This window comes from Apteryx mantelli, chromosome 2 (genome assembly GCF_036417845.1).
Source record: "Apteryx mantelli isolate bAptMan1 chromosome 2, bAptMan1.hap1, whole genome shotgun sequence".
In the NCBI taxonomy this organism is placed as follows: Eukaryota; Metazoa; Chordata; class Aves; order Apterygiformes; family Apterygidae; genus Apteryx; species Apteryx mantelli.
In genome coordinates, this window is record NC_089979.1 from 21,906,465 (window position 1) to 21,926,939 (window position 20,475).

At 38.5% G+C, this 20,475-nt stretch overlaps 1 protein-coding gene across 1 annotated transcript; it reads left to right on the forward strand.

Annotated features, from left to right (window-relative positions):
* The first annotated feature begins 3,983 nt into the window (after window positions 1-3,983).
* Window positions 3,984-19,759, forward strand: DECR1 (2,4-dienoyl-CoA reductase 1). The gene is made up of 10 exons (XM_067290273.1): window positions 3,984-4,096; window positions 7,253-7,455; window positions 8,486-8,543; window positions 8,687-8,773; window positions 11,443-11,590; window positions 15,123-15,222; window positions 17,062-17,134; window positions 18,992-19,138; window positions 19,405-19,467; window positions 19,560-19,759. The coding sequence occupies exons 1-10, from the start codon at window positions 4,025-4,027 to the stop codon at window positions 19,617-19,619; spliced, it is 1,011 nt and encodes a 336-aa protein (XP_067146374.1). The 5' UTR covers window positions 3,984-4,024; the 3' UTR covers window positions 19,620-19,759.
* The last annotated feature ends 716 nt before the right edge of the window (window positions 19,760-20,475 follow it).

Here is a 20,475-nt window from a genome sequence, read left to right on the forward strand (position 1 = left end):
CGGTCGGGGGCAGGGGCGGCTCGGCTCGGCTCGGCTCGGCTCCTTCCCTCCCTCCCTCCCTCCCTCCCTCCGCAGCGCCTGGCTGCCCTGCTGCCCCGCGGGGCCCGGCACGGCACGACTAGGAGTCGCCGGCCCTCACCGCTTCCTGAGAGCTCCGGCAGGGCCTGGCGAGCTGAACGGGGCCGAGCTGAAACGGGTCCGGGGCCTTGGGCGGGTGGGGGGGCAGATGAGGCCGATTAGGGCCCTTAAAGCCTATTAGTACCCTCGGGCCCTGGCAATTGTCTGTGTCTTACTCATAGTTCCTAATGCTTTAAACCCCGAATATCTCCTAACAAAATGCGTTACATGTAGAATAGGAAGTATTACAGAATGTGCTCTAGGTGACCCTGCTTGAGCAGGGGGGTTGGACTAGATGATCTCCAGAGGTCCCTTCCAACCTCAGCGATTCTGTGATTCTGTGAACTGAAATCTCGGCACCTTTTACATTAGTAAAAGGAATAAGCTTACTTACTGGAATTACAAGTAAAGGAATAAAGGCCTAGGCTCACAGGGTCTTGAACTCCATTCAGCATGTGGTCTGTGCAGAAGATCTGCTGCTTCTGCTACCCCATACTGTTCCTGCACGGAGCAAGAGAACATGCATGGAGAAACAATGATGCACGTGTGATCAGCGGTTGCAAACATCAGTTTCTGTTAAGCAGTTTCTGTCTACTCTTACACAGCTCGGAACAGGGTGTCAAATCCCAAATGTCCACAGCTGTGTTTAGGTGGCAGGTGAAGAGGAAATTTCTTCCTTCTAGGTAATCAGTTTGCATCTGAACCAATGAATGTTGGTAACTGGCTGCCCTTTATCCTCGCAAAACAAAAGACACTTTTGGGGTATGGTCACAGCCAATTCATAACTCAGAAAACTAAGCTGAAATGGAATGGGAGAATTCAAGATAAAATATTTTTAATAGGAAAAGTTTTACTTAAAACACATGGAAATATAAATATGTCAGTCAAGAATGTTATTTCCGTAGAATTTCAATGTTTATTCTCCATGTGTAATGACTTTAAGTACTCTTATTAAATGCTCACTTACGTACCTTTTTATATTTTCCCTCCTACACTTCACATAAGATAAATGATCCTAGTCTCCTTAATCTATTTTGTGTGAGTTTTCTTTATCTTTTTTGCTTGGTTTTCTAGTCCCTCTCATAATTTTGCAATTTCTGTTTTGAGCTAGGGTGACCAGAAATGTATAGTGTATCCTAAATGAGGCTATTTCTCAGCTTTATATAACTGTACTTACATACTCTCTGTATTATTATTCATTGTCATTATTCTACGTCTTATTTATTCTATGCGCTTGACTTCTCTGACCACAACTTCATATTGACAAATCGTCATCATAAGATACTGTACGAGTCCTGTAAACTGTATAATAATGTTTATGATTTCCATTTCCCCGCATTTATCAATTTTTATTTTATTTTCTGCTGTTGTGTTTTCCCATTTGTTTACCTTCTAGGCTTTTTGAGTTTCTTGCAGTCTTATCCTGACTGACCTAAGTAACTGTGTCCTCTAATATTTGTTGGTTCTTTACTGGTTCTTTTTTTTTCAGATCATAAATAAACAATTCAGCAGAGTGCCAAACTTAGTTTGCTCAGAAACTACCAGTGCAGAATGAGGCATTTCAGATATTCATATGGCTTATAGGGTTAACTTGCATACAACTGGTGGAATAGTACCACAGTTTTGTAAACCCTGCAAAACAGTATCTAAACAGAATATTGAGGTAACCTATTGTTAATATTTTGCCCATAACAGAAATGTATGTCTGCCTTATCTTCATATCCTATGGATGCCTGCTTTCTCCTTGTTTGTGATATTCTGTACCTGACAGGATTTTCTCTTAGTAGCCTTTTGTGCCAAAGGTCTCTTGAACTGTTTTTAAATTTTATAATTAAGTGCTATGCATTTCTTTAAATATGTAGTTTGAGCGACAGATGTAGTGTAGGGATGCAAGTTTACAATGAAGACTCAGGTGTCTGCCGAGCCCTGTTATGACACTTGGCCAAAGCCTCAAAAGTCAAAATTATGTCTGTGAATTCTCACATGTTCATTAGCTCATAAACATTTCTGTAAAAGATTATTGACACATCTCTTCAGAGAAGACTATTGCTAGTTAGACATTTTCAGATCATGCTTTTCTAGGTGTTACTAGGTTTAATTACTGTTATCCCCTACACAGGTTAGGTTTACAGGATTATAATTTCTCAGGTTATCCTACAAGATGTTTTTAAATGCAGACCAGATTTTTTCTCTGTATTTTGAATGTTGAATTGTTTGATCATTTTATACATAGCATGCTGATGACTAAGCCTTATGATTTTAATTCTGATGCTTCTGAGCCTCCATAGCATTATGTATTCAGTTTCCCTTTAATTTAAAAGTTGATAGTGTAGATGCACTGATATGTTTATCGTCTCTCATACTGAGTTTTGTAACTGCATAGATTTGGCTGTGTGGTCCTTTCTACTCAAAATCTGCAGCTTTCTAGAATCTATAGATGCTTTTAGCGGCCACGTTACTCCTCCCTTTCCCCTCTTACTCTGTGATTCTTTATAACTGAGTACGGCTGCATAGTTTGTTTTGTCTAACTTAACTAAGCTTCACAAAAGGATGGAAATCATTCATTCATTACCTTTGCAATTGGCCAGTCTGTGTTCTCAACACAGATAGTTAAATGTTTTGTTATCTCAGAATAATGCCCTGTAACATGATTTAATGTTCATAAACTGCTCAGGCCTTTTCTGAATTCCATTGACAGTGTTTAACTTGGAATGAGACAAAGGGGAATACTGATCTTTCCACTAAGCCTTGTTTCACAACAAAGTCAAAGATAGTTGGTGTATTTAACAGAGCTGGCATGGATGCTGTTTTCTGCTACTGTCAGGGAGTGATTTGTGAATATGCTTAACAAAATCTCACCCCACATCAGGAAGGGTGTTATCAATCAGATTTGAGAATCCCAACTGTCAGATTGCTTTGCCACAGCTTTTCTTAAATAAAAACCCTTCTCTCCAGAAACACCCACAGAGAAGTGGCAAGATTGCCTAAGAAGCCTTGCTAGTTGCAGTGATCCTAACTGGATCCAACTATTGTATGTGGAGGAGCTGGTGACCGCATAACAGCTGACCTGAGTGGGCCTCAGCCTGTGCCCATGTGCCACAGCAGGATAAACTCAGCAGGATTATCGCAGCACAGGAACCCGCAGGCAGCTCCCGCTTGGCACCGGCCACGCCGCCACCCATCTTTAGAACTGAAGCGTCACGGTGTCAGGCGAATGTCCTTTGGCTTGGCAGCAGGAACGATGAACAGAATTGTCTTCTTCTAAGAAGACCCTCTAAGAGTGCTGAAGCCCGAAATGCCAGGGAGCCCCACCACAGGCAAGACGCTCACAGCGCCCAGCACGGCCCGCCCCAGGCCATATCACCTCAGGGCTCCCCACATCAGAAGGGACGTAAGATTTAACTGCTAATCTTTTGTTCCCTTCCTGTCTTTGGCTATTCCAATTAAACACCCTATTGTACTTGCTAGGAGCAGGCAGTCTTTCTTACTGGGATGGGGAAAGAACCAGCATCTACACCGTGCGCAGCAGCTATACAGGGGGCGCATCCGTTTATTTTAGCATAGCCCACAAGACAATCGACTTTCTTGACCAAACCCACCTGTTTTTATATATTTCCGCCAGCGTCTCGCTGCTGCCCGCGGGCAGCGGTCCCGGGGGGTGGGGGAGCCCAGTGAGGCGGCCCGGGGCTGTCCTGCTTTGCGACACCGCGGAAGCCTCGTCGCTTATCCCAATTCAGGGTTTGAAGCAGGAGCGGCGGCAGCCGGCCGTTAAAGGCAGCGCGCGCCCGCCCCCCGCGGGCGAGGCTGCTCCCCCAGCGCGGAGCGGCGCGAGGCGCGGCCCCGCCCCTCTCTCCGCCCCGCGGCAACGCCCCCAGCCCCGCGGCGCGGCGACCGCTCGGCACGGAACATGGCGGCGGCGCGGCTGGGGCGGGCGGGTCTGCGTGCTGGTGCCGCGGCCCGCTTCTCCGGCACCCGGCGGGTAAGGCGCTCCTGGCCGCCGTGGAGCTGGGGGCAGGCCGGCGCCTCGGCGCTGCTTCGGGCCCTTCTCCCGCCGGGGCTGCCCGGCGCCCTCGTGCCTTCGGAGGGCACCGCGGCTGCCCGCGCCGGCGGCTGGAGGAGGAGGGCCGGGGTCCCGCCGCCGAGCCGCGTCGGGGGGCGGCCGGGGGCCTGCGCGCTTGTCACGGCGCGGGCCCGGCGGCCGCAGTGCGGCCGGGGTTGCGCTGTGGCTGCCGGGGCTTGGGGAAACTGTCCCAAATCGGGAGAAGGGGATTCTCCCCCTCTTCCCTCCCCCGCCCGCCTCCGCGGCCCTTGGACCGGGGGCGCTCCGGGCGCGGTGCCGGAGGCCTCGGTGTCGCCCCTGATCCTCCCGGCGGAGCTGCGCCGTGCGGCTCGGGCGGGAGGGCTGCGCGCTGCCGCGGCTCGTGCGCGCGGGGGCGCTGGAGGCCGCTGCCGCCGAGCTGGGCCCGGCGCAGCGCTGCTCGCGGTGGTCCTGGTGCGGCTCCCGTGGGGCTCCTGCACTGACCGCCTGCTTCACCTCCATCCCGGGGTGAGCTGTTCCTCTTGGTGTGGGTTTGGTTTTTCCCCGTTTCCTGCCACCTTTCTATCTTTATTTAGACCCGAGACTTAATTTAAAACCTTGTCCTTGAATTCTGGCTTGCCAGAATGGTTAAATTGATCGAGTCCTGTCAAGGAAGCCCCTTGTGCCAGCTAGTAACTACTGCGGCCTTGCAAGAAGGCTGCTGGGTGATGCCAACGTTATCACTTGCTGATATCATCGTCACTCACCGCTCTCGGTGCAGTGTCGCTGCTGCTGCGGCCTGGTGCCTCCACTCACCAGAGAGGGGCAAAGCTCCTCGGCGGTTTCTCCTTGGCGGTGGGAAGAGGCGCAGGCTGCCGCCGCTGCCGGCGCAGCATCCGGACAGGGAGACAGAGAGGACGGGGAGTGCTGCCAAGGGGTAGCTCCTTACGCCAAAGGGAGCCCGAATGCCGCCTTGATGTGGTCCCTGCCGCGAGGTGAAGTTCCCAGAGGGGGCCCGTCTCTCCCGACATACCCAAGAAGAGGTAGGAGAGTAGGGGACTAATAAGAAAAACCCCAAAGGAAATCTTCACTGACCCTTTTCCTGGAGGCTCATCAGTATTTTGGTACTTAGTAAAAATATGCAAATTTGATGTTCACCGGAGGAAGCTTTTTTTTTTTTTTTGAAAAAAAAGTATTATACAGACATTTGGTGGCAGGTCTGATCAGCAGGATTTTGTCATTTTGGAAAAATATTGTGGTGTTCTTTGGACTCTCCATTTGAGCTGCTTGTATATCTTAAAACCACTTGTGTTTTCTGTGCTTTTTTTTCTTTTTTTTTTTTTTATGAGAAGTAATTGCAAATAGCTGAGGAGTTCAAGTTCCAGAAAGAATGCCTGAAATACTTCTTTAATATAAGTGTTGTAGTTCTGGCTGGATTGCCTTACTTTCATGACAAATTTAGCTTTAGTTTAAGCTTTAGTGTCTTCATTTTATTCTAGACAGTGCCCACAACTCTTCTTTATTCTTAGTTTTTGTTTAATCCTTTCATTGAAACATAGCTGTTACACAGGAAGTCTAATTCCATGATTGTTTGGTCTTTTTTTGCCTGTGTTACTCACATGCATGTGTATTATCACATACAAAGATCTGCATGCAGTTTCTCGGGTTGGCTTTAGGCACTATAAAACCCACATCCATGTACGTTATAAGGTCTGACGTTTATGATTATTCAGCTACTGCTAAAAACAATCTGTTAATTTTAGTGTTGAAAACAGGATTTAGTAAACAACAAAAACTTGTAATATTTGTGCTGTTTTGAAATAACCTTTCTTCTTGGTGTCAACAGGAGACTGAGTATTAAATACTTGTATGCTGTTATTAGCAATACTATACAAAAGTAGCTAAGCAGTCTTTTGTAAAATGTACTAGAATTTGTATATTTGATGAGATGCATTATGAATCAAGTACAATTAATATTAAAGGAAATAAATATAGTTATAGCCTGTATTCTTCTAATTTTGTGCACTTCACAGATGAAAGCAGTAGGTTTTTTTTCATACTTAAAAGTGTTTTCACAGCTTCAGGCTGATGTAACTTTGTATTCTGAATAATTCTGGAATGTCTGAGTTATTACTACAATGCTACTATCCCAAAGCGTTTAATTCAGTAGTTAGTTTTGGAGTTGAGTTAGTTTGCTGTTTTAGGATGCCAGTAATACTCTTGACTATTTTTGCAGCAGACTTTCTTGATGATATTACAGACTTCTCTTTGCATCGTTGGAATATTTTCTTACTACGTAGATCGCTAGTTGTAATATTGAATTTCTTCTTTTTTTCTTTCTTTTTTTTTTTTTCTTAAAGCACTAGGCATGTTTCTTTTTTTGCTGGGACTAGTTCACTAAGAGCTAATTTTCTGTAAATAATATTTCTGCTGGGACAGAGTGTAATGCTAATACCTAACCTTGCACAGATTTGTCTGGAAGACTGTACTAGTTGGCTTAACAGCTCAGATAATGGCTGGGGAAAGGTTTCATGCAGTTTAATTCTACTCCGTGAAAGCCAGTAAAGCAGAATGTTCTGTTGACTATAATAGCAAAGGATCAAAGCCTTGAAGCTACCACTGAAGCTTTTGAGTTTGTGAAGACTTACATATGCCTGTAACTTCACAATCCTATGAATTTAGTAGGGCTACTCTTATCTGTAAAGTGCAGTACACTTATGAATCTAAAACCCAAATCTGTCTTTAGAGCCTGTAATGAGTTGGTGGGCTCACATTAAAGAATTTCCACACGCATGAGTAAAAGTGACAGGCATAAGAATAACATTCAACATAACAAAAAATACCATGAGAATGTTTTTTCAGTAGTTCAGTTGGAATGGAACAGTCTAAAATGGCTCCGGTGCTTTCCTAGTCTAGTATTTGCATTTATGTGAAAGTCTTTATGCTTTAGTGTAACGCAATGTAGTTGGCTTTACATTTAGTTTATAATAATAGGAAAGCAGTTATAGTTGTTACTCAAAATTAGATTTTCTTATGACAGCGGAGGTATAGTGTCCTGTGTGTAGAAATGAGAATTTGTATATACAAATGAAAACTTTCCTCCTTTTGTTTTTTCAGTGTTTCAGCCGTGGGCCAAATGTGCTGCATCAAGACAGCAGTGCACCGCAAGCTACGTTCTTTTCACCTCTACAAAAAGTGATGTTGCCACCGAATACCTTTCAAGGGAAAGTGGCTTTTATAACTGGTGGAGGTACTGGGATTGGCAAAGGGATGACAACAGCTCTCTCCAGTTTAGGTGCCAAGTGTTTTATAGCAAGCCGGTAAATACTAACAAACACATTTTAGAGCTTTAATTTAGTACTGAATGCTGAATTGATCCATCTGTCCAGCTTTCAAGAAGAAAACAAAAACTTATGAAGAAGAACAGAAAATAATTTCTTCTATTTAGTTCAGAAAACTTTAAATTACAATGTTATATTATAAATACCAAAAAATTGCGGATATATCTACAAATATCTAACTCTAAAATCCCTTGTGAATTAGGTCTGCTGTGTAGGCAGCAATAGGAAGAAACAAACTCAGAAAAATCTTCTGTGAAAAGTGGCTGTAAAACAAACAACCCCAAAAGTTAAGATGTAAATTCCACAAAAGTGTAAAAGAGAACACAAAATTGAAATGAATGTTATTAATCATTTTGAATTTATTATTGCAGGTGATCCCTATACAGTAGATTTTAACTGCAAGTAATAATTAAAGCCATTCCTTTTAACTCTTAAGACTTTTAAAGACAGCTATAGTTTTCCCTTAATGAAGATGATCTTTCTAAAATTCTGTTAAGTAACATCACAATAAAGAAAAAGTCTAATTAATTGAAATAATTAATTGAAATAACTTAATTGAAATACAAGCATTATGACATTTTTCCAAATAGTGATTTGAATACTTACTTTTAAGTCTCGGTATATATCTCCTTTCTAAAATACTAGTATATTAGTAGCTAAAATTAAGTTTATTATGAATACATACTTAGATATAAATATTTTTGCCTGCTTACTGCATTTGACTAGCATAAAATACTCTCATTGTCACTTTTGAGTTGCTTTTCAGTAGCAGTAACCAGGAGAGAGGACTCAGATTTAAATAATTTTCTTTCAGAAAATTAGTAATTATGTATAAATTTTATTTTAAAAGTAAGATTTCACTAAACTCAGCAATACGTGCATGCACGCACACATGACATTTTAAGTTTTAGCTCATATTTGTTCAGAAAGTAGTATTTCAGATTTTATTGATCGGAATTATAAGTTTATTTAATTGAAATCCAGTGACATATTATGTACTTGTTTCTAGGAAGCTTGATGTTTTGAAAGGAACAGCAGAAGAAATTTATTCTAAAACAGGGAATAAGGTAAACTTTGCAGAAATGTGGATTATGTTAGTTATTATAATTAAGAGGTTGTACAGGCTTTATGCATGTATGTGCTTCTGTGGCTTGTTTAATTTATGAATGTGTCTTTGAAGTCTTACAGCTGTCTTCCCATTATTACATAGGTTTATGCAATCCAGTGTGATGTGAGAGATCCAGCTTCTGTTAAGAATGCTGTTGCTGAATTAATCCAAGTGGCAGGACATCCTGATGTAAGTGTTCTAGTTAAAGGGAAGAACTTCAGTCTTCATTATTGAAAATACTCTGCATGCTAGCTATGAAGAAAATTAATATGGTAGAAAAGCAATGGTGTCTAAAGACACACTAGACAAAAAGTGGCAAGTACTTAAAGCTAAAGCTGACATTGGCAGTTGTACTGTCTACTCTATTCCTGTAGTTACTAAAATACATAATGGTCAAATAGGCAGAATATTGTTGTGCCTATTTTAAGGACTAACAGTTTTTCTGTAAGCAATGGGTGTCACAGTTTGTTGTGATCTCTCAAATTTACAGGACAGCGTATTGTGTGAAACAAACTTTATTTTTAGAAGCTCGTTAGGTAAAAAAGCAAACAAGGCTTCCTACCTTCCAGCTCCGAAGTTTGGTTTGTACTGTCCCTATTGGTCGTTTTGGTTACTAGGCAAGAATTTGCTTAATTCCCAAGAGTTTTTGTCTTATCAGGTGTTAACAAGCAGTTACTTATAAAACTGCAAGGATAGCAGACCTCATTCTTTTTTATCCTTGAGTATCTGGTGTACGTGTTGCTCTTGCTTTAGCCTAATGGTGCTGCTCCCAGCATACATCAGGCGTGTGGGCATGTATGCCAATGTGCAGTATGAGTTGTGTGCTAGGCCCAAAGCCTGAGCAGGAGTCAAGTGAATGAACACAAATGGAACAGTTGTGATGGGATTCTTTGAATTAAGTGTACAGAATATTGCCCTAAAATCTTCCTAAAAAGGTGACTAACCTGTGTTGGTGCCTAATTACACCTGTTGCTTATTAACAGAATGTCTCCCAAATTAGAAACAGAAGTAATCATAAGCATCATCTTTTGTTCTTAGTTTATTAAAAAAATATAAAGAAGATTCCAGTTTGAAAACTGAGTCCCCCTAAAATCAAGAAAAAATATCTTCAGTCAAGAGCTAAACATCTTTTAATAGTTTGGCACAAAATACAGAGCTCTTAACAGCTTGTGCCTCAAGAAGGGCGGTGTGTTGGAATCTAAGCAGTGATAGGCACTAAATCCTGATTTAGTAGTGATAGGAGCAACTTGGGTTCTGCTAGCTGATTAAAAAGTATGATGAAGATACTAACATTGATGTAAAGTATATGCAATGATATTTAAAACTGTCTGGCAACTGTGTACTGTAGATGATTTGCATTCACCATATAGCTTCCTATAGACATGATGGAGAACTTTCTGAAGTTTTACATGTGGCGAGTCTGAAGTGAAGAAAGTATCTCTCATAGCTATGTGCTATAGCACTGCTGTAAAACTTGCTAACTGTCCTGATATATAGACAGTTATTCTGGATATTATGTTGACTATGAGTTACTGTGTTTCTTGGCTGAAGCACTTCGTCATCTCTAGGTTTTAAGTGTGTGGGGAGAGGGAGGAGACTTCTTGCTCTCTGTTACATTTTCAGTACTCTAGCAGTTTTTTGAATAAATGCTGCCCATGTCTTGTTCTTTACAGGCAGTTCCTGTCTCTTTAATTTCACATATTTTCTGTATTTGAGAGACTGCAGAGTGAATGAATATTCAGTTTTTCTATCTAGTTTTTCTCTTTAGTGACACACATGACAGATATGTTTATGAATATTGCAAGCCTGGGTATCACTGCCAATGGGCCTCTGTGGTGAGATTTCAAAATCTGAAGTTAATGCATTTGTCATATTCCTTCTGTCTTTGTTCTTCCATCCTTAAGATTCCCAGTTAGAAAGCGGTCATTCTTTCATATGGTTTCTTTGGTAGTCATATTTATCTACATCCCTAAAAGATTGTTTCATGCTGTCCTTAATTCACTAGGTTTATTATTGTATCTTTATCACTGCTGTATTTAGTTTAGTGATTCAAGTAACCCCTTGGTATGTTGAAGTTCATGGGTTTTCGTTCTTTGAAATATCTAGTGTCCTTCAAAATATAGGGAGGTCTTTAAATTGTATTTATCACCTGTATGTAGAATTTATGGCCATTGTGGCTCCCTTTTGTTACTGAAAGTTCTAATATCTTAATTTAGCCCAGAAGTTCCTCAGGACAAAGACCTTGGTTTGTGTGTAAAGGGACATGAATCTAAGTGGCATTCCGTAAGTAGTAATACACCATTTTACTGCTTCAGCACCTCATATTATTAATAAACACAGAAGATCTGGCCACATTATTTTTGGTCAAAAACTGATTTTGTGATACTTAGTCCCCCTAAAAGAGTACATATAACTTGCTTGCCTGGAGGGCTAAGCAGGAGATGTATTGAAAGTACCTTCTCTAACTACTCTTTGTGGAAAGGCAGCAATGACAGGTATACAGCTATTCAAAAAAGTTTTGTACTAGTTGCTTGCAGTTCATTAAATCACAGTATTCTCTTTGTGACTGCTGATTAGACTTCTTGTCATGCAATAGTCCGCTAATGAGACTTTTGTCATTGGCTTAGCTGAACTTCTTTACACTTTTATTCTTGTGCCTCTGTTGGCTGAAATATGGTATATGACCTCAGAACTTGGGAGGGAGTAACTTTCCTTTTAGAATGCTGTTGAGACAGTATGGAAAATATTTAAGTACTAGAGTAATTAGTAAGTATTAGCATTGGTAAGTACTAATACTGAATACTAGGCTTAAGAATTACTTTTAGTGTAACTTTTAAATTTTTATTCATGTATTTCAGATTGTGATAAACAATGCAGCTGGAAACTTTGTTTCCCCTTCTGAACGACTTTCTGCTAATGCATGGAAAACAATAACTGATATTGTGCTTAATGGTACTGCCTTTGTAACTCTGGAAATTGGAAAGGAACTCATTAAAGTACAAAAAGGTATCTTAAACTTAAGATAACAGTAGCTAAGCATTGTAACATTATCTTATTACTAATTTTCCTTGCTATTGTGTACGATAGCCAATTCTGAGACTCTGAAAAGAAACAATTTTTAACACTGCATCTTTTCTAGAAAGAAACTTCTTTTTGAGTTAAATCATACGTAACTATGGTACTGTAATACTGGTTGGCAATTATTTTATTGTAGAATCTGCCCTTAAAATTGGACCCAGAGACCATGAGGTCTAATGTAAGAATTTGATTGCAGAGTTTGTACTACTTGTAAAACATCTGTAAAATTTAAAGAGTAAGAGTTTAAAACATATGCTATTATTTCTGTTCTGTTTTCTGTTCTATATCTGTGTTGTTTTCATTAAGCAACTGGACATGTAGCACTGATTTAAATAAACAGTAACTCAGGAAATCACTTTGACTTTCCATACTAAACTTAAAAAAAAAAAAAAATCACGGCTGTGTTTTTGACTAAAAGCACTGGAGAATATTATCTTTGAGGTAAATTGAAAAAGAAATTTGAAATTGAAATCAGTATTAGGTTTTATTTATATTTTGAACACTCTTCCTGAATATAAATTTTAATTCTGGACTATCTAAGAGTTTAATCCAATATTTTGGCTTTACCTTAAAATTATGGTAGTTCTTTGATATTCTGTCTGACCAAAGAATTATATATATACACACACACATACACACGTGTGTGTGTATATATACGTGTGTATATATGTACGTGTGTTTGTGTGTGTGTATTTAAAAATAATTTAATTGGAATAGTTGCCTAAGGGACACCATGCACACTTACACGTACCCAAATTATTCTCTTTAGGGGAGAGGTAGTGTATGCCTTTGTATGTTATGTCACAGATTACATACAAAGAACTACTTTTATTCTGCTTTATCTTCTAGTTATGAATTGAAAAATACTGAGCTTTCTCATTTTTTGACCTGACTGCTATTTTCTCAAGTAGCATTTAAACCAGTGAGGTATGTTTTGGTTTTCCATATGGCCCCACTTTTCATGCTTGTTTTCTAGGTCCAGCACAGTGTGGAAACTTATCCTTTTGTATTTGTACTGTATTTCCCTTAACAACTGAATTCTTCCCCACTTCTGTTGCTTGTTTTCTAGGTACAGCCACTGTGTTAAAATAATCCTTTTGTATTTGCATTGTATTTTGTTAACTGCTGAACTAGTTGAGTTTCTTCAAGCCCCCCTCCCCACCCTACCTCCCCCTGAAAAATACTCCATGTTTCATACTTGGGTTTGTACAATATTAATGATAACAATATAAAGTTAATGTTGTGTATAGATGTCTGTATGTCTGTAACAGTTTTGGTCAGTTGACAAGGTATTTCTTAAATACATCAGCAGCGCATGAAAGTATCATTTTCAACATTCTAGTGCTAGTATCCCCATGTTAAAATCCTCATCCCCAACTCTATCTCACTGTATCATTATAGCAAACTATTGCAATAGTTTGCTTTATGGCCTTCCAGATGCACGTGTTGTCTCCTATAATAAGTTGAAATCCAGCTTTAAGATGTCTTTCGCTGCTGCTGAATGAAAACTATTCTTCTTGCCTCTAGCTTCAAATTCTGCAAAATCCTGTCTCAGTCATTTACCTTCATATTGCCTGTCTTCCTTTGTCTCCTAAGCTTCCAAAACAAATGAATTTCTCTTGCTGTTACCTGTATGTCGTCTTTCTAGGGGATTCTGTATGCAAGACTTTGTATTTAAGGCTTTCTTTAAGACTTGTTTTGCAAGTAAATCAGATGTTACCTGTCTGTCCTCTCATTCTCCACCTTCATTTTCTCTTGCTTGTCCTTTTCCTTTGGGCAGAAGGACCTTAGTTTCAGAAATGTTGGAAAGTGTCATTTTTTTATAGATGCTACCCAATGCAAATATTTTAAAATAATCTGTCAGGATACTATACGTCTGACAGTCACTAAAACACTGGCACATACTTATATCTGCAGTGTGATCTACATTAAGCCTATTTTAGTAAGTAGCGTAAATCCTCTACCTTTAGACTAAAATCTTAGTGGCAAGAACTTGTCTTACTGCAAATACCTAGCTGCAGTATGGTCCCAGTTTCTACTGAGATACTTAAAGGGGATTGTATCACCGGTTATGAATTACAATCTGCTAGTGCTTTATGTTATTTATTTATGCATTAAAATTTTAAAAAGTGAGAGAAGTTAATCAGTTAGATAGTGTCCTTCTAATGAATATAGACTTTAGAAATCAAAATTGTGCATGATCCAGAATGTGTCTTAAAACTGTAAATGTGTTGGTCATTCTGGTTTCTGTATTGGGTTCACTTCTCTTTATTTAACTGGTATTTTAAAAACTATCCCTTCTAATCTGCAAAATATTCATAGTTAACAATCCTAGATAACTTCAAATTTAGTTTGTTTTTTTGTCAGTGTTAGTTTTTCCTTTCAAAGTTTCTTGCTGGAAGCTCCTTTTCTTTAAATAGTGTCCATGATATCTGCAGGCATATCTGTTAGCGCTTGTTTATGGTCCTGTTTAGGTTCTCCTGTGTAACTTAACCATAAATCTTTAACTGAGTCTCATGTGACTTCATTGTCACATATGTACTATTGATAAGGCATATAGTTTTAGAGATGTCCCTTAGGTAACTATTCCAATTAAATTATTTTTAAAATACAGTAAGTAGAACAGTTATTTTAGTTTGTGGCACAAGTAAGTAGTGACCTGTCCTCCCTTCTTCCCAATTTCCTCATTACAGTAAGTTCATGCTAATAATTGATCAAACAGAATTTGCAGGCTTCTATAAAAGAATAAAGAGCTACATTTTTCATTGTGTTCTGTAATGTTTTAGTTAAATCTATGATAAAATACAATTTATTAGAAAAAATGGTGTCTTTATAGAGGACTTCGTTATGATAATAATGGGAAAAAAATTAAGAAGAATTTTAAGTTATGCAAATTAACTTTGTCATATGTTCTACTGTAGAAAAAGCTGAGAATTTCCAGGACATATTTTTTCTGCAGTATAGTAAACTTTAAGATTTAACTTCAAACCAAAGCTCTGTAATTTTAAGATTATGTCAAACTTAAGTTTTCATACTTTTTTTTTTTGTCTTTTTAGCCAGGAGTTAATGGAATTGGGGACAAAATATGTGATTAGTAACTAGTTGGCTGGGGCAACTTCTAAAAACACGTTGTAAGGTCTGCCTTCTACTTAAACTGAAATTTGCCCATGTGTGTTCATTGTCAGTGAAGTCTGTGGGTTCAGACTGTACTTTGGAGCCTAACCAACACCTGTTTTCATTCATGGGAAAGGGGGAACAGAAAGGAAAATGCTTAAGAGACAAGCTTCCAAGAGTAGATGTTTGTTTTGAAACCCAGAGTGGTATCCCTGACACTTGAGCTGCGAACTTCTGTACTGCTGAAGTTGCTTTTTCACTTTGAATTCAGAGTTTGAACTTTGTGTATGTGGTTTTTGTTGTTGTTGTTGTTGTTTATTTCTTGTAATGTTTTTTCAACTTCCAGGAGCAGCATTCCTGGCTATTACAACAATTTATGCAGAGAGTGGTTCTGGATTTGTGGTGCCAAGTGCCTCTGCCAAAGCTGGTGTAGAAGCAATGAGCAAGTGAGTAACAGCAAAAACACATTCTGTTCTTCACATCCTTCAGCTATGGTAACTGGCAGCTAGTTGGTATAGTTATCCCAGTTCCATTATATCGTAAGAAAACCTTCCTGCCTTCAGTATCCTGGCAAGAAAGTAGTATGCTGACAGCTCCTTAAAGAAGGAAATATTAAATGTCATTATTGTGATTTTTATCGGGGTGAAAGAGTGAATGTGTGAGTGTATGTATGCATAGACATACATGTAATTATTAGGAATTCTGCTACTTAGGTGTTTCGTCTGGGCCATCTTCAGTAACTTTTTAACACTGCTAGTACTTTTGAATGGACAAATTAGCCAAAAATGTTGGATCTGACCATTTGCTATCATTAGAAGAGGGAAGTAATGACAGAGTAGCGTTTCTTTGATACAAGTCTTTTCATTTACAAAGACTTCTGAACTCCTAAGTGCAACAGATGTTATTTGGGGGAAGGGGGGTTCTGTGGTGTTTCCCACTCCCACCCCCTTTAGCCAACTCTTTACTAGTTGTTCAATTATGTAACTTGGTTGTATCTTCCAGTGGCAACAATCAGTTGAGGAAGAGCTTGTTCCCAGTTGCCTGATTCTTCCCCTTCCCTTGCATGGGCCATGGCACTTATCAGACTGCAATGAGCCTATTAAACTTGCTAATTCACTGGAAAACAAACACTGTGGAAAAAAATGAAATTTTTCCTTCTGGTTAATGAGTTGGATAAATTGTCAAAAAAAAATAAGATTACTGTCAGAGAGCCAGTGCAAGAGAGGAAGTTAAACTGCAAAGTTGTTGTGGGGAAGGATAAGGACAAATCAGTGGAACTACTTCTTTTGGCAGTAGCAAGCTATAGAATTTCAATTACAGAGTTCTGCTTTTTTTTTTTTTCTCTCTCTCTGCTGGCTCCCATAGGTAAACCAGCACTTGCAAACAGTAATCAGGAGAACTGTTCAAGGTTCATAGTGCTTTCCACTTGCTTTTGTCTTAGGAAAAGATGTGTTTGTATTTCAGTAGTCTGCTATTGGTTCACCTAGCTAGTTTCATAAAGAAATGTTTCCTTCACTGTCTTAAATTAAGGTCTGCAGTTGTACTTAATTCATAACAATAGCATGTAACAGATATCCATGTTACTCAGCAAATGGAAAGACTTCTATCATTATTAACTATATTGCAGTCAATGATAACAAATAGTCCCTCCTCTGCGCTTCAGCAGAAGCAATTGAATAGTTCTGCAGCCTTTTAGTAAGTAGAATTCCTTATCCAGAAAAAAATAAAGGAAAAAGTGAATCATGATTTCTTGCTTTATAGAGCTGAGTGTGACTTAAATGTGTACTTTTCAAAGACTTTATGACCCAGCTTATTAATTCTCTGTAACAGATAAAATATCTAGAATAGTGCTTGTTCAAAGAAAATGTTGCCATGAAGCAAAACTGTCCGCTTGTCCCAAAGCGTAGAGCATCTTTGAGAACTATGCTGAAAATGTCATACTTGTGAGGTGATTTAAAGTACAAAAGAAAGATAGGGGCCTAACAGTTGTTTGCAAGGAGTTTGGGTGCCAAAATTGTCTCTATGCGTTGTGGGGGGAAAGAATCACTCCTTCAGTTTGCTTTGTCTATGATACACATATTAAATCAGAATTCCTCTGTTTGTGATTGTGACTTTTTTTTTCTGAAAATTTTTTGTCAAGAACACCAAAAAAATCGTAAGTGAAAACACATGGCTTAGGGCTCAAATTTTAGTATTTGATTCAGTTCTGATTATAACGCTTTGCTGAACAGCATTATAAAATACTGTGTTTAAAATGTTGATGCATTTTGTTAATGAATTTTTAGGTCTCTTGCGGCTGAATGGGGTAAATATGGCATGAGATTCAATGTGATTCAACCAGGTCCAATAAAAACAAAGGTACATAGCATTGGAGTGAAACACAACCTTGGATATGTTTTGTGTAGTACAGTGTTGCTTTTAAGATTGTCTAACCCTTTCTATAACCTTTAAATTCAAATATGATTTCCTTGGAAGTCCAAAACTGTGCTGTAATACTGAACACATTACTTAACTTCTCAATACTTCATTTGTAAAATGCTGTAAAATAGAATTTCTCAAATTTTTGAAACCTGCCACTGCACTGCCCCTTCTGCCACCCTAATACAAATGAAACTCATGTCTGTCTGTAATCATACTGTTGCTTAAAAACACCCAACTATTATAGTTTGTCAAGTGAAGTGAGTTCTTACACTTGGTGGGGTACAACTGCCTATTTCTGTCTGAGCTCCTAATTTATAAACATTTCATCAACTCCAAATTTCAGAGTCTCTTAGAGGTATATGAGGACAGAGCCCATGAGTTTTGAAAATCACAAAACTAGAAAGAGGAAAAGATAAGGCAGCGAGGAAATGTAGAGCTTTGGTATGAATGAAAAGGACTGAAGGGTTTGGAGGAGGTCATTCAGACCCGCTGGTATAGGAAGAAAAAAGCAAGCAGTGCTGCAAGAAGAGAGAGGAGGAACTGTTTCACACTGACTCCAAATATGAAAGTTAGGAGCAGTAACAGCTAATAATGATATTATTACTACTACCTCTAAAAAGGTTTCACATTTACTTAGTTTTGCTGTAGTGGTTTCTGGGGGTGCTACTTTTTTTTTTTTTCCTCTCATCATCAGTCTTAGATGCTGCATGGGACAACTGAGTGGGTTTTTTGTTGTTTTTTTTTTTGGACTGAAAGGAAAGATAAGTGACTATCAGCATGGTTTTAAGAGCATTAAAACAACCTTACAAGATCAGATCAAAAGTCCTCCAGGCCTTATATCCAGGGAATTGTTAGACAATTATAATTAAGAAAAAACATGTAATGATACTTCCTCTTTATTTTTCCAGCCTCTGGCAGTCTATGACAGAGAGAGTTTGGTACAGTTGATATTTTCATAGTATAATTGTCTCAATGGATTTCCCTGCCATCTTTGGAGAGCACTGCTGTAAGGCATGATAGGAAAAGAAAGCATAACAATGCAATGCTGTTAAGCTTGTGATCTGGCATTTTAAAAAATATTGTTATAGAATACTTAAATGGCACATGCAGAGCCATAAATTACAATGTGCTTAACTCTTGTAACTGCAGTAACTTAACATAAATGTTACTAACACATTTCTGATTTTGCTGAATCAAGTTGTTTCTTTGTGGAAGAGCCAGGAGAAACAACAAAAACCTCTTCTATTTTCCATGACATTCTAAGCTATTCAGATATTAAAATTCAGTATCTTAGTTTAGTTCTAGTCGTTGTTCCAATTTAACTGAAACTTAAGGTTTTTTGCTTTTCAGTTTTCCTTATTGTGTCATGTATAATTTATTCCTGTCACTTTCCCCATTCCTCTCCCTGCTCCCCCTTTGTTCCTTTCCCCTCTCTGTGCAGCAATTTTGAGGCTCACTTATTTCCTCAAATGCTTGTCAAACATGTGTCAGGTATTTGGGAAACAAAGATTATTAGAATCCCTTTGCTTTTCATAGATAGTTGGTGGGTGACTATCCCAAGCAAGTGTAATTCCAGTTTGTCACCCTTAGTGAACATATACCAGTGCAACACAGATAAATTGCATTTCTGTCTCCTGCTTTCTTCTTTGTCCTTCTGCTGACAAAGACGATGTGGTACAGTTTACCCCCAAATGTTGGCTTCCATATCGGGTCTTCCATACTAAGGAATCTAATCTTTGTCTGATTTTAATTTCTGATACAACAATTTTTTCAAATATTTCTCTTAATTCTCAGGGTGCTTTTAGCCGTCTTGACCCAACAGGCACATATGAGAAGAGATTAATAGAGAGGATTCCCTGTGGCCGTCTGGGAACTGTAGAAGAAATTGCAAATCTTGCTACCTATTTCTGCAGTGACTATGCAAGCTGGGTTAATGGAGCAGTAAGTTTATTTGTTCTTGTTTATACAATCGACCTTTATGAGGGTCTGAGTTTTGCTACCATTCTCTAAAGCCTTAGTTATAAAATGGCATTTGAGAAATTAAACAAAACAAACTATCAATTTGAAATTCTTTACAATCATAATTAATACTTTAATTGTATTTTATAGTAGTTAGTAGCTTTAAAACAGAACTTCTTAAAATAATGACTGAATTAAACGGATATCTAAAAAACTACTGTTAAATACACTGCTTATGTTTTGTCTAGGTTATTAGAATGGATGGCGGAGAATTTGTTTCTATGGCAGGAGAATTCAATGACTTGAAGAAGGTAGTAAATTTCTTGCCTTTCGCATTCAGACAAATACTTGGATGTGTAATTATTATATGGAATTCCAATAAAATGCTCTTGTCTTTTACTAGGTTACCAAAGAGCAGTGGGATATGATGGAAGCAATGATCAGGAAAACAAAGGGCTCATAAAGTACCCATCTTGCTGTATTCCTGGTGATTTTTTTTTGAAATAAATTACTGAATTCATGAATGTTTAGAAATAACCTATTAAGGAATAGCCTTCAAAACATTTTATATGCTGATTTCAATAAAGTATTCTGAAATTGTAATATTTTGAATATAGCGTGTGTATTTTTTCTAAAATATCTGTTACCAAAAGTGAATGACAGATGTTTATTAAAATTTTACTCTTCTTTGGATAATGTCTTACACAGCCATGCTGTGATCTATAGTTAGTTTCCTTTTTAATATTTCAGAGAATTTTTCCATCATTCAAGTATATGCAAGTAATTTTTAATATTGTAATCTCAGTAACATTTCAAGAACATCATACCTGAACATACTTTCTTAGTTTTTCTTAAATTAACAATTAAGTCCTGCAGTTCAGTTATAAGCCCTAAATTTGCAAATAACTTTCAAGTTGTCAATAGTATATAGTGAGATAGAATGCAAGTTCTAATGTAATATTTTTCACATACAAAGTTTTGAGATATATAACCATCTCAGTCTCAGCTTTTGCTGACATTTTCAATCTGCTAATTATCTTCAGTTGAACTTTAAAAATGGTACCTAGGGATGAATCTTGCCTTCCTGAGTAGCTATTTCTTTATCATAGATTAAGTTAATGTTCTTGAAAGTGAGAAACTAAAACCTCATTTGCTATTAATGTGTGTGTAACTAGGGGAGTGTCTGCATAAAGAAGGCTTACTTAGACTAGTAAAGGACACTTGTAATTTGGGACTGAAAGTATTGAAAACTCATTGGCAGAGGTCTGTAGAAATCTAGGTTCCATTAGCATTCACAGATTGGTACTAAAGAAGCTCTA

Excerpts from the sequence above, each read along its gene's own strand:
- DECR1 (XM_067290273.1), top strand. The coding sequence starts at position 4,025 with ATGGCGGCGGCGCGGCTGGGGCGGGCGGGTCTGCGTGCTGGTGCCGCG. Across the intron at positions 4,097-7,252 it reads GCTTCTCCGGCACCCGGCGG|TGTTTCAGCCGTGGGCCAAA; the intron begins GTAAGGCGCTCC and ends TTGTTTTTTCAG. Across the intron at positions 19,468-19,559 it reads AATTCAATGACTTGAAGAAG|GTTACCAAAGAGCAGTGGGA; the intron begins GTAGTAAATTTC and ends GTCTTTTACTAG.